This window comes from Arachis hypogaea, chromosome 6, assembly GCF_003086295.3.
Source record: "Arachis hypogaea cultivar Tifrunner chromosome 6, arahy.Tifrunner.gnm2.J5K5, whole genome shotgun sequence".
Lineage (NCBI taxonomy): Eukaryota > Viridiplantae > Streptophyta > Magnoliopsida > Fabales > Fabaceae > Arachis > Arachis hypogaea.
Genome location: NC_092041.1, coordinates 106206915 through 106220581, shown reverse-complemented (window position 1 = coordinate 106220581; position 13667 = coordinate 106206915). Strand labels below are relative to the sequence as shown.

The window sequence follows — 13667 nt, the reverse complement described above, 5'->3', positions numbered from 1 at the left end:
ATCCAATTTGTAAATACTGACATTGTTAATGTTATTATGAAACGACACAATCTAAATCAATTTACAACTCTAACTTAACCTACACCAGCAACACGTTATTTTTTATCTACTCTACACATGACATGCATGTTCGCAATCTTCTCCTCCAAATTAATTCAAAAAAAAATTAGTAAACTTACCTCCAACAATGACGATATGCATGACACACCACCGTCATCAGTCAGTCGCCATCAACTCCATCAAACCACCATTACAGACTTTAGTCAACGTTAATGAGGTTGAGAAAGATGAAGGATTATCTTGTAAAATATGGGGAACGGACGTGCATTTTTATACTAGGTCCCCATTCACAACGTTGTCGTTTTGTAACACTTCCATCAGAAAGGTTGGGGACTAACCTGTCGCACTCAAAACGATATCATTTGAAGAAGCACCAAAATGACGTCGTTTTGGTTACGTGTGCAGGGACCAATGTGTCCTGAAAGTGACGTGTAGCATATAACCTGACACGTCACACTGATCACTTCCACGTAAAAGAAAGAGTGTTTGGTTAACCAGCTAAACCTGGACTAGAGACGTATATGGTATATATCTAACAATTTTAGGAATCAGGGACTTAGTTAATTTTTCTGGCGTACGACTATTCTTTAGTTTTTTATAATAGTAAATAGTGAATATGTAATATCTTTTCATTAATTTATCAATTAAAATTTAACTGTGATGTTTATATATACTGATAATTATTCTAATATTACATAAATAATAATTTTTGAAACATAACTTCACATATTTTAGTAGAATTTATGATAAATAAAAAATAATTAATAAAGGGTGTAAAAAAAATTAAAAATAATAAATGATTCATTATCTAAAACTGTATCGTTTCTATGCATATGTGGTAGCAATGAAATACGTGAACAGTTCTATTTTGTTTTACACTATTAATTAACAAAAGATTATATCAGGAACGAACTTAAAAGGACGTGAGTAGTGGCCTTAACCTCCTCTCCCCCAAAATTTAAAAAAATTATACTTATATATGTGAGATATGTGCTTAAAAAAAAATATTATGTAATTTAGTAATTTTATATGTATTATTTTACTATATGATAAATTTATGTTTTAATTGTTTAACTCACTAATATTTTTCACTTAATCAATTTAATACCATATCCTGAAGTCTTTGTATCTTTAAATTAATTTTTATATAATAATTTTTATATCTATATTCTTTTTTAAATTCGTTTGCTTTTTTATATTAACATATTTAACATTTATATTATTATATAGAATATTAATAATGACTTAGTTATATTTTGATAATCATATTTGTATTTTGGATTTATTTTCTTGTAAAAAATATTTATTTTTTTCTAAAGTTATATTGTTAAAAAACAATTTATAAAAATATTTTATATCTTGTATTTTAAAAAAAATACAGTATCTTTCAAATAATTAATAATTTATAATTTATTTTTAAATTTTTAAAAGAATTAATTTTAATTAATAAGAGATGTGATAATTTTTTAACTAAATACGCTATAAATTATTAGTATTTTATAATTTTGTAATGTACTATTGATATTTTTATGTTTTTTTGTGTAGCTGTCATATTAAAAATAAAATTGTAAAAAAAAATTATAATTTATAGATATATAGATAAATCTTTTGAAAAATCAACTCAAATCACTATATGTTAATTATTTTTATGGAATGAAAAATATAATAAAAAAATCATCTAAAATTTGGCTCCTCTGTATCAAAATTTTTGAATCTATTCCTAGGTTATATATGTCTACTATTTGTTATCGTAGAGGACCTAATTAGCATCTTTTTTTTTTTAAGGATGAGTTAGTCCAAGATCAAAATTTTTAAGGATCCAAAACTGTGTTTAGTTCTGAGAAAGGACTAAGAAAAAAAATAAAAGACATAGATACAAAAATTAGTATTTTTGTATTTTGTTTATTGATAAATTAAAACAAATTATAAAAAATTTATAATTTATTCTCATTTTTTCATTAAAAAAATTAGGAGAGAAAAATATAATAATAAAAAATGAACAAAAATGATAAAAAAATAAAAAATAAATTGAGTCTCTTGTTAGTATTTTTGTGTCCTTTTTATTAAAATGGACACAAAATATTCTAATTCAATGTCTCTAAACATAATGTTTATGTTTATGTCTTATCTGTTAAACACGATTTTATATTTATGTGTTTCTGTCTCAGTATATTCCGGCTTGTAAACAAATGCAGACAAAGATGCAAAAATCAGTGTTCTTAGATTTTGTTCAGTAATAAACTAAAACACATTATAAAAATTTAATTTATTCTTTTTTTTCATTCAAAAATTTAAAAAAATATAATAATATAAAATAAAATTATAAAAATTAACATAAATAATAAAAAATAAAAAATAAATAATTTTTTTATTAATATCTTTATGTCTTTCATATAAGAACAGACATAAAATATATTAATTTAATATTTTTAAATATTATTTTTATTTATATCTCATATGCTAAATACAATTTTATATTTTTATATTTTTTTTAAATATTTCATGTCCATAAACAAACACAGTGTAATTGTCATTTTATTAATTGTCATTTTATTTTATATTATACCATAGCAGTTATCAATCTTGTATTGTCGGGTCGTTTGAATCGAGAATTCAACCATAATCACCAAATCGAAGTTGGTCATTATTTAAACCGGATAAATAATTTATTCAATAAAATCATAGGAATCAATTTAGTCAAATTTAACAAAACTCACTCAAACTAGAGTAAATTGTTATTTGTTATAACAAATAATGTTTTTTATTAAATATATTATATAAGTAAAACTAAATCATATTTACAAAAATAAGAAAAAAAGATTTTTTATATTAAATATAATACATTTTTTATTTCTATAATTATGATCTTTATTTTTTTAAAATTCTTAAAGAGTACAACAAATATGAACTAACTAATGAGTTATTAAAACCTAAAAATAATAGTTAATAACTTACTACAAAATAAAATTAACAAATAGATATTTTATGAAAATAAAAACAATAAATTTTATATAAATATAATCAAATCAATCGTCGATTCAACTCATAATTCATTAATTAAATCATTAATCAAATGACTTAATAGTTCGATTAGTTTGATTCTCATATCTATAAAAAGTAGTCCTAAAATGTGTTAAAAAAAAGAGTAAAGAATTAAATTCATTTAAATCAAATTTAAGCGAAATGAAATGAACTGTAAATCAATAATTTGGGATAAATTATGTAATCATAGTATATAAATTGTTAATTAAATTATTTAAATTTATTCTAAAATTATATTACATGATTTATTATCGTAATTATCACTCTAATTAAAAAAGTTCTCATAATCGATTTAAAATCATATTTATCTCAATCTAAATTCGACTTTAAATATTAATTAGATCTATTTTTGTTATACATGTCTGACTTTAAACTTTATGATACTTTATTATTTCGCACCACAATAAAATCGGATCTTGTTACGGCCTGGCTTGGCCCAAAAAAGAATTTGGGCCTACCCGACCCGATCACCACCCGACCTCAACGATCAGGTGACCCGAACCTATCCGACCTGCATATCTTTCCGGGACAGCTGGCCACCACAGCTGTACAAGGAAGTTTCGAAGAAGGTGGGCTCCGCCTCCTGGGACCCACACCTGACATGGTATATAAGGGAAGGGTCCTATCCTCCCCCAAGGTACGTCACACATTCCACCTAACCTATTCCCCACCTGCATACTAGCTGACTAGAGCGTCGGAGTGTCTTTGCAGGTGGCACCCCCTCTTTCCTTCCACAACAAGAGCTCGGCTACCCGGCAGATCCGAACCCAGCACGACCACGATTGAAGCGTTCTCACCCCCTCAAATATCCACCCGAACTGTCCGGTAACCGCCCTACCGAACATTGGCGCCGTCTGTGGAGACCTGTTATGGAAGTTGTGCCGGGCCTCGGAGACCAAGGCCGAGCAGCCGGCGCAGAGGCGGCAGCCTCCGTTGCTTCACCGGGAGGGCGACGAAGGTCCCCTCGGCAGCGTATCGAACCGCGCACAAGGACACAAGAGACGCGACCTTTCGGAGGAACTGGCGGTGACAGCGCCCGAATAATGCAGGAGTTACGCCACAGAGTCCAGAACCTGGAACGACAACTAGCTGATCAGGAGCACAATCGACAGACCACCGATCCTACCTACTCCTCGTCCCCAGAGAGCCGGGAGAGAGATTCCCACCGGAGTCACCCCCAGCACGCCTCCGCTTCCAGAACGGAAGCGGAAAGCACCCGAGAAGACTCTCCCATTCCGAGAAGACGAAACGACACAATAATCTACTCCCGAGGTAGGAAAACGTACCACACGGGACGAGATTGCGAAGGCGGGGAAGGAAGGCCTGTGAGGACGCGGCAACCCGTGATAATGGGCGCCACCCCGTTCCATCGGTCCATCCTTGAGGTCCGGTTGCCGAAGCACTTCGACAAATCAACGGACATGAGGTACGATGGAACCCAAGACCCTCTGGAACACCTCATGACTTTCGAGGCTAGAATGAATCTGGAGGGAGTAGGGGATGAGGTGAGATGCCAGGCCTTCCCGGTCACCCTTGCCAGACCCGCGATCCGATGGTTTAACGGCCTCCCGCAGGGATCCATCTATGGATTTTCGGACATTAGCCGTACCTTCTTGGCCCAGTTCACAATGTGAATAGCAAAGGCAAAACACCCGATCAACCTGCTCGGGATAACCCAAAGACCCGGAGAGCCGACCAGAAAATACCTGGATCGCTTTAACGACGAATGCATGGAAATTGACGGCCTAACCGACTCGGTGGCCAGCCTTTGCCTGACGAACGGCCTCCTGAACGAGGACTTCCGAAAACACCTTACCACGAAACCGGTTTGGACGATGCACGAAATCCAAACGGTGGCCAAGGAATACATAAATGACGAAGAAGTCAGCCAGGTCGTGGCCGCCAATAAACGGCACTCCGGCTACAATCAACCTAGGCAACAGGGTAATGGGGAGAGACACAAAGAACAAGCCAAGGAGGGAGGCCGACCAAGGCACACAGACCGTTTCGCCAGATCGGAAAGTTCACCAACTACACTCCACTCACTCTTCCCATCGTGGAAGTTTACCAGCAAATAGCCGAGAGAGGGATCTTGTCGAAGCCCCGACCACTCAAGGACCGTACAGGGGGGAACAAGAGCCTCTACTGTGACTACCACAAGGGCTATGGACACCAAACACAAGACTACTTTGACCTGAGGGATGCATTAGAGCAAGCAATAAGAGATGGCAAACTCTTTGAATTCTCCCATCTCTTACGGGAGCCGAGGAAACGGCAACGAGACCAAGACAGTGAAGAGGCCAAGACCCGAGCGACGAAGCGGCGACAAGAGCCAGAAGACAAAGACCACGGTCTCACGGTGATAAACGTGGTAACCGCCAAAAACACCGCGCCGAGGTCTAGGTCAGCTCACAGGAAAGACGCCAAAATCCTGGCGGTCTCCTCTGCCCCGATGCGAAGTTCCAAGAAGCCCCCATGCGTCTCCTTTGGCCCCGAGGACCAATGGTTCGACGAGGCACCCGAAAACCCACCTATGGTCATCACGGCCAGGGTGGGAACCGGCCTCGTCAAACAGATCCTTGTCGACACGGGGGCAGACTCGAACATCATGTTTCGCAATGTCTTCGACGCTCTAGGATTAAGGGACACCGACTTATCATCGCACCAACACGGGGTCATCGGATTAGGCGACCACTTCATCAAGCCAGACGGAGTAATATCCTTGCCGATCTCTGTGGGACAGGCACAAGGCCGAAGATCAGCAATGGCCGAATTCGTGGTTCTCCGAGATTCCACAGCCTACAACATCATCTTCGGGAGGAGGACGATCAATGATGTTGAAGCGATAATCAACACGAAGCTTCTAGTCATGAAGTTTGTTACCGACGATGGGTCCGTGGATCCATAAGGTGATGCCATTCGGGCTAAAAAATGCAGGAGCAACATACTAGAGGCTGATGAACAAGATATTCCATGACCTCATAGGCAATACTGTGGAGGTCTATGTGGACGACATCCTTGCAAAGACAATGCGACCTGATGACCTCCTGAGTGACCTAGCAAATGTATTCGCCTCTCTCCGACAACATGGCATGAGACTCAATCCCCTCAAATGTGCCTTCGCTATGAAAGCTGGAAAGTTCCTAGGATTCATGATAACCCAAAGAGGGGTAGAAGCTAACCCGGAGAAATGCCAAGCGATCCTCCAGATGAAGAGCCCGGGTTGTATCAAGGACGTCCGGAGATTGGCAGGACGACTGACCTCGTTATCCCGTTTTCTCGAAGCCTCGGCAGCAAAGACCCTGCCTTTCTTTAATCTCATGAAGAAAGGGATAGTGTTCGAGTGGACGCCCGCGTGCGAGGAAGCTTTTAGACATTTCAAGAAAATCCTGGCGGCACCCCCAGTTCTCGGAAAGCCAAAGGTCGGGGTGCCGCTGTACCTATACCTCGCCATAACAGGAGAAGCCCTGGCCGGGGTTCTGGTAAGAGAAGAAGGGAGGGCTCAACAACCGGTCTATTTCATGAGCAGAGCCCTACAAGGGGCAGAACTAAGGTACAGCAAACTGGAAAAGCTAGCTCTAGCACTCTTGACCTCTTCACGGAGGTTAAAACAATACTTCCAAAGTTACCGGATCATCGTAAGAACGGACCAAGGGATCCGACAAGTGCTCCAAAAACCCGACCTGGCGGGAAGGATGATGACTTGGTCCATCGAACTTTCCCAATATGACATACGGTACGAGCCCCGGCAAGCAATCAAGGCACAAGCAATGGCAGATTTTCTAGTAGAAGTAACGGGAGATCCAACTGAAGAAACGAGCGCACGATGGAAGCTCCACGTGGACGGAGCCTCCCACCAGGCCTCTGGGGGCGTCGGGATCATCCTGGAAAGCCCAGCTGGAGTTGTATACGAGCAGTCGATTAGGTTCGAATTCCCCGTCTCGAACAACCAGGTAGAATACGAAGCCCTCATAGGGGGCTTAACCCTAGCAGCGGAAGTCGGAGCAACAAGGCTGGAAATATGCAGCGATTCGCAGGTTGTCACCTCCCAAGTAAACGGGAGCTATCAAGCCAGAGACTCATTATTACAAAAGTACTTAGAAAAAGTCAAGGATCTGAGCCAAAAGTTTAAGGAGGTCATGGTCCACCACGTGCCCAGAGAAAGGAACACACGGACAGATCTCCTATCAAAATTGGCCAGCACTAAACCGGGAGAAGGCAACCGGTCTCTCATCCAAGGTATGACGAGGGAGCCGGCGGTCACCCTGCATCTATCAAGGCTAGGTTCTTCATGGCTAGACCCCATCACCAGCTTCTTAGAAAATGGCAAACTCCCCGACGACGAAAAGGATGCCGCGAAACTGAGAAGGGAAGCGGCCAAATACGCGGTCATTCAAGGACAGCTATTCAAGAAAGGGCTCAACCAGCCCCTACTGAAATGCTTACACCCCAACCAGACGGACTACGCCCTCAGGGAAGTCCATGAAGGCTGCTGCGGACATCACATAGGGGGCAAAACCTTAGCAAGAAAGTTAATCCGGGTTGGGTACTATTGGCCATCAATGATGGCAGACTCTAAAGAATTCGTCAGAAAATGCACCAAGTGTCAAGAGAACACCAATTCACAAGGCACCGGCCTCAGAGCTAAGCCTGTTAACGGCCTCCCGACCATTCGCACAATGGGGAATTGATCTCCTGGGACCTTTCCCAGTTGGCCCCGGACAAGTCAAGTACCTCATAGTCGCCATTGACTACTACACCAAATGGATAGAGGCCGAGCCGTTGGCCAGCATATCCTCATCTAAGTGCAGGAAATTCATGTGGAGACAGGTGATAACGCGATTCGGGATCCCGGAGATCGTTATCTCAGACAACGGCACACAATTTACCGACAAGAAGTTCACGGAGTTCCTCACCGGCCTGGGTATAAGACAGAAGTTCTCCTCGGTAGAACACCCCCAAACGAACGGACAGGTGGAGTCCGCGAACAAGATTATCCTGTCAGGGCTTAAGAAGCGACTGGATAATAAAAAAAGGCGCTTGGGCAGACGAGCTCGCCTCTGTCCTCTGGTCTTACCGAACAACTGAACAGACCTCCACCAAGGAGACCCCCTTCCGACTAACATACGGGTTAGACGCAGTAATACCCGTAGAGGTCGGGGAACCGAGCCCGCGACTACTCCTGAAAGGAGTAGGAGAAGCCGTGGAGAAGGACCTGATAGATGAAGCCAGAGAAATGCCCCATCTGACGAAAACAGCGCTGAAACAAAGAGTGGCCCTACGCTACAACGCCAAAGTGCTCAAAAGAGAGTTTGAACCAAACGATCTCGTCCTAAGGCGCAACAACATCAGCTTGCCGACCCCAGGAGAAGGCAAACTGACAGCAAACTGGGAAGGCCCCTATAGAGTCAAAAAAAGTGATGGGTAAAGGCACTTTCAAGCTGGAAAGGCTCGATGGCAAAGAAGTCCCAAGAACGTGGAACGCGAGCAACTTGAGAAGGTTTTACTCCTAGCACATGAGGCGACATACCGATCTATCGAGCTAAGTATTTAATGCGTCTGAATTGTACTTTTCGTTAGGGCCTTTAACGCAATTCCCGAATAAGATATACTTGTGCAAATTTTTCTCTCTTTTGTTTTGTTCCACTACACAAGCGAAAACCTCCCAATTCAACAACAACGCGCGGCCCCAAGACTGATCACCCCGGAAGGCCATCAATTACCACAATACGAAACGGCTATACGAAAAGCCACGACCCGGCTCAACCAACTTAGCCGGTATACCACCAATACGGTAAGACGAATGACAATCGCAAACCAATAACGGTGAATATAAACGACTACATAACCAGACGAATAAAAAAGTGTTGATTATAATAACACGGGCAAACAACCCAGTAAAACAACAGTTCGCAAAAGCCAAAACGGCCAACCAAAAGTTTCATACAGGACAAAAGGAATCATTTTTTGGGAACGTCAATAATCTTGCCGTCTTTGATCACCTTGAAGACTCCGATTGCCGACGTATCGAAGTCAGGAGCAACAACTTTGACTTGAGCTTTAAGGGCCTCCTCGGTTGCCAGGATCGCGCCCTTCCCCTGCTTGACGACGTCTTTGTACTTTGTTTTCAACGCTGCCAGTTCAGCTTCGACAGCTTGCTTCTCCTTCTCCATCGCGGCCACACGCCCTTGTGCCGCGCCAACCTGACTCTCTAAAGTCATCTCGCGCTCAACAAGATGTGAAACCGTAGCGTCCGACTCTTCTAACTTCTTCTCAGCGGTAGCGACCTTCTTCTCCTCAGCAGTAGCTTTCTTCTCGGTGGCGTCAAGCTTCTCATTAGATCGGGTCAGCTGCTCTCGGAGAGTCTCAACTTCACGTTTAAGCTCATTATTAGCCTTTCCAGCAGACTCCAATCTTCTGCGAAGAGATTCCATCCCAGACAGCTCAAACTCGGCTTTCCGAGCTATCACTGCGCCGTGCAAGAGGGTACGATACATCCACCTTGCTTGTCCGGTAAGGGATGACTCATGAAAGTGCTCTTTAGTACCAGGAATCAGCTGAGAATCTATAAAGTTCCCGGCGTCGAAATTCTTCTCCATCACAATAAGAACCCCCTTAGGACTGCTGGACATCTTCCTCTTCCTTTTGAGGCTAGGTACCTCCTCCACCTCGTCGTCGGCAGAAGGGTTGGACGTCGAACCCCCAGTGCCGACCACCTCGCGGAAGGGGGAAACGCGAACCTCCTTGTCACCTTGAACCAAGGCACCCTGAGCCGAGGTACCGGTCTCGTCGGCCGTAGCCCCTTGCTCGGAAGCGGCCTTGTCCTCCGGGGGAGCAGCAGACTTCTCATTGCCCGCCTCGTCGTCACTCGCGCATAGGAAGGTTTGGAATAAGTTAGGGAGACCCGTTATCTCGGCAGACATTCCCACTGTAAAAGAAAAAGAAGTCCGTTAGTCGCAATGAGTTATTAGGAAAAACAAGAAACTAAAAGACAAAGCAAGCAAAGACTTCTCACAAATATAGCTCCGACCGGCCTCCCGGTCACCCATGAGGAGGTGAGGATTCACATGATTCCTCCCAAAGATTGCCAGCAACACATCGGCAATCTTCCTGTCCACCGCAGACATGCCCTTATAGGATACTTTAACAAAGGCATTGGACCCTACCCCGAAGCTCCAATAAGTCGGGATGAGGCGTGCCCCCTCCAACGACAACCAAAAGGGATGACGACCTTTGACAGGGCGGACCTTGAAATATTTATCCTTAAATCCATGATAGGAGTCCTCAAACAGACCAAAAATCCTCCGACCTTGGGCAGACCGGAAGGACATGAACCCCTTCTTGTTTTTCCCTTCCTTCGAAGGGTTTGTAAGATTGAAAAAGAAAAAAAAAACATCTACAGACACCGGCAGCTTGAGATATTTACAAACCATCTCGAAACAGCGGATTAAAACCCAACTGTTCGGATGCAACTGCGACGGTGCCACGGAAACCCGACCTAGAAGCGCCATTTGGAAAGCGAAAAACGGTATACGGACCCCCACTTGAGTAAACATGGATTTGTAGAACCAAATCCAATCGGCAACTCAGGGAGCGTGGAAGTTGAGCTCGTACAAGCGTTCAGAGGAACCGGGACGAAGACGTCGTAATTGGCCTCCTCGTCGGTCCCTCCGCATAAATACTCGTTTTGACGGAACTCGGTGAGCTCCTCCTCGCCCATTTGGTTGGGAGAGTCCCTTACATCAGAAATAACCCAAGCGTAGGGGTCGTACGCCGCGGGAGAAGGGGAAGCCTGGGAGGCAGTGCGAGCCATACCTACATGGGGGGACCATCCAGTCAGTCTAAGAGGTCGGGTGCTCGGAGCGAATACAGAAGCTACCCCCACACTATTCCCCAACTAAGGCTAAACACGGTTAAAAACATAAAAGGCCCAAACAAAGTTACACTAAGAATGGCAACCCCCCCTTAGGACCTAAGATCAACCATCATGCAAGATAAACATACGGCATGCACAAAAAGAAGTAATGGCAGAAGCAAAAGAATGACAAAAAGATAAAAGAAGTTACCTGTATTGATAGCAAAAATCTGGAAAGAAGGTAACAACAAACACCCTGGAACTGATAAGGGAGAAGAGGATGGAGGTTGGCAGAATTGGAATTGGAAGAGATGATCGCCAAATGAATCCCGAAAGCACTACTGAACAGTTTTAAAATCACCACCAAAAGGAGCGCGAAAGTCGAGGGACATATCAGTCTTTGCATAAAGGGTTTTAAACCCATTATGAGCATTTAATGCTCGGCGCGGAAAACGAGGTGGTAACTAATCACCCCAGCAACAAACAGGCACGCGTGAAAGAGGCACGTCCTCTCCACGGACGGCCGAATTGGCGACAACACATGAGGTCAAGAACGTCGCGTCACCAACAGCCCACACGGCTGTTGCTCATGCATCGGGGGCACTGTTACGGCCTGGCCCAAGAAAGAACTTGGGCCTACCCGACCTGATCACCACCCGACCTCAACGATCAGGTGACCCGAACCTATCCGACCCGCGCATCCTTCCGGGACTGCTGGCCACCACAGCTGTACAAGAAAGTTTCGAAGAAGGTGGGCTCCGCCCTCCTGGGACCCACACCTGACATGGTATATAAGGGAAGGGTCCTACCCTCCCCCAAGGTACGTCACACATTCCACCTAACCTATTTCCCACCTGCATACTAGCTGACTAAAGCGTCGGAGTGTCTTTGCAGGTGGCACCCCCTCTTTCCTTCCACAACGAGAGCTCGGCTACCCGGCAGATCCGAACCCAGCACGACCACGATTGAAGCGTTCTCACCCCCTCAAATATCCATCCGAACTGTCCGGTAACCACCCTACCGAACAGATCTATATAAAGCCTAAAACGAAAAATTATTTATACGTTATGCTAAATTTTCACGGCAAGAGAAATAAAACATAAAATAATTACTTCATCACATTTGAAAAACCAAACACTCGCTTTACGTATTTATATTTTCGAAATTTTGGTTAAATATATTCCAACTAAGTGATTTAATCAAGTAAAATTATTTAATTTTAAATTCGATGGAATCTAAATAGAATTGAATTAAATTTGACTCAAATCAACTAAATTTGAATCTGACCAATAAGACTTGGTATTAGGGTGGGTAGGGACAAATTTTTGTCCTATCCAATTCCGTCCTACCCTACAATAATTTCTAAGATTTTATTCTATTTTTATCTAAAGGTAATAAAAATTTGAACTCTAATTTATTCTCGTGGATATCCGTCGCGCCTTTATTATTATTAAAATTCAACAAATAAAATTAAATTTTAAAATTTATATAAATATTATCACATACATAATATAAATTAAAATAAAAATTTTAAAATAATACAATATTATTAATCGTTTTACTGATTGTTCTATGTATATTACATATATTATAGAAAATAGAGACACATGAATTAAAATTTCTAAGAACACAAAATTTCTGAAGACTCAATATTGTATTTAGTGGTCAGATACTAGAACTAAATTTTCAGTCCCGGAATATAAAACTTGAGTCCCTTTAAGTAGTATTTGTTTTGAGGTACTGGGACAGAAATTGAGAGGCTGAGACTGTTGGTCCAGGAACTGGTACTAAATTTTTGGTCTCCGTCCCTAAAATTTCATTATTTCAATACTTTCAAAAAATGGAGACACATGAAATTAAAAATTTTGAAGACAGAAAATGAAACTTTAATAATATGTTATATCTAAAATATTCTCATTTCAATTAATTAATTCCAATTTTACATTTTGTACAAATTAAATTAGAGCTTCATTTTTATTTTAGTTTCTATCTCCCACTTTATACCAAACACAATATTGAAACTTATTTCAATCTCTGTCTTTTAGTCTCACTCTCTCTGTCTCTATCTCTCTTTCAAATACTACTTGTACCTTCAAAAAGTGGAATACAAGAGACTAAATTTTTTGGAAATAGAGACTAAAATTTTAATAATATATTTTTTAAAAATATTCTCATTTAACTTTTTAAATTTTAAATTTATCTCTTAGTCTTTATCTTAAACAAAAAATAATATTGAAACATAATTCATTTCAATATATTATTTTATGACAAACATAATATAAAGACTAAATTTAATTTTTGTCTTTCAGTTTTTACCTCTCAAATTCAATTTTTAGTCTTAATCTCCTTTCTAGAGTACAAAATATATTAAAAATAAATTAAATAATATATATTTATACATAAATATATAATGACTAATTTTAATAGTTAATTTTAATAATATATGAATAATATTTTTTTTAATTATTGTCAAAATTTTAATTAAACCACCATCAAATTTACCTATTTATTTTGAGTGTTGTTTGTTCCTATTCAATGTCTTTAGTATCTTTATGTATGAGTATTTTTCCTTACCGATTGCAATTTACAAATACTAAGATTTATGTTTGAACTCCAAGACTTCGTTGCTACGATGTATGGATACTTATATGAACACGATACAAAATATATTGATACACAAATTTTAAAATTTTATAAGATACGAGAACAC

General features: G+C 40.6%; 1 protein-coding gene across 1 annotated transcript; it reads left to right on the top strand.

Annotated features, from left to right (window-relative positions):
- Nucleotides 1-4832: 4832 nt before the first annotated feature.
- Nucleotides 4833-6010, top strand: LOC140173743 (uncharacterized). Its single transcript, XM_072198312.1, has 2 exons — nt 4833-5046; nt 5166-6010. The coding sequence occupies exons 1-2, from the start codon at nt 4833-4835 to the stop codon at nt 6008-6010; spliced, it is 1059 nt and encodes a 352-aa protein (XP_072054413.1).
- Nucleotides 6011-13667: the final 7657 nt, after the last annotated feature.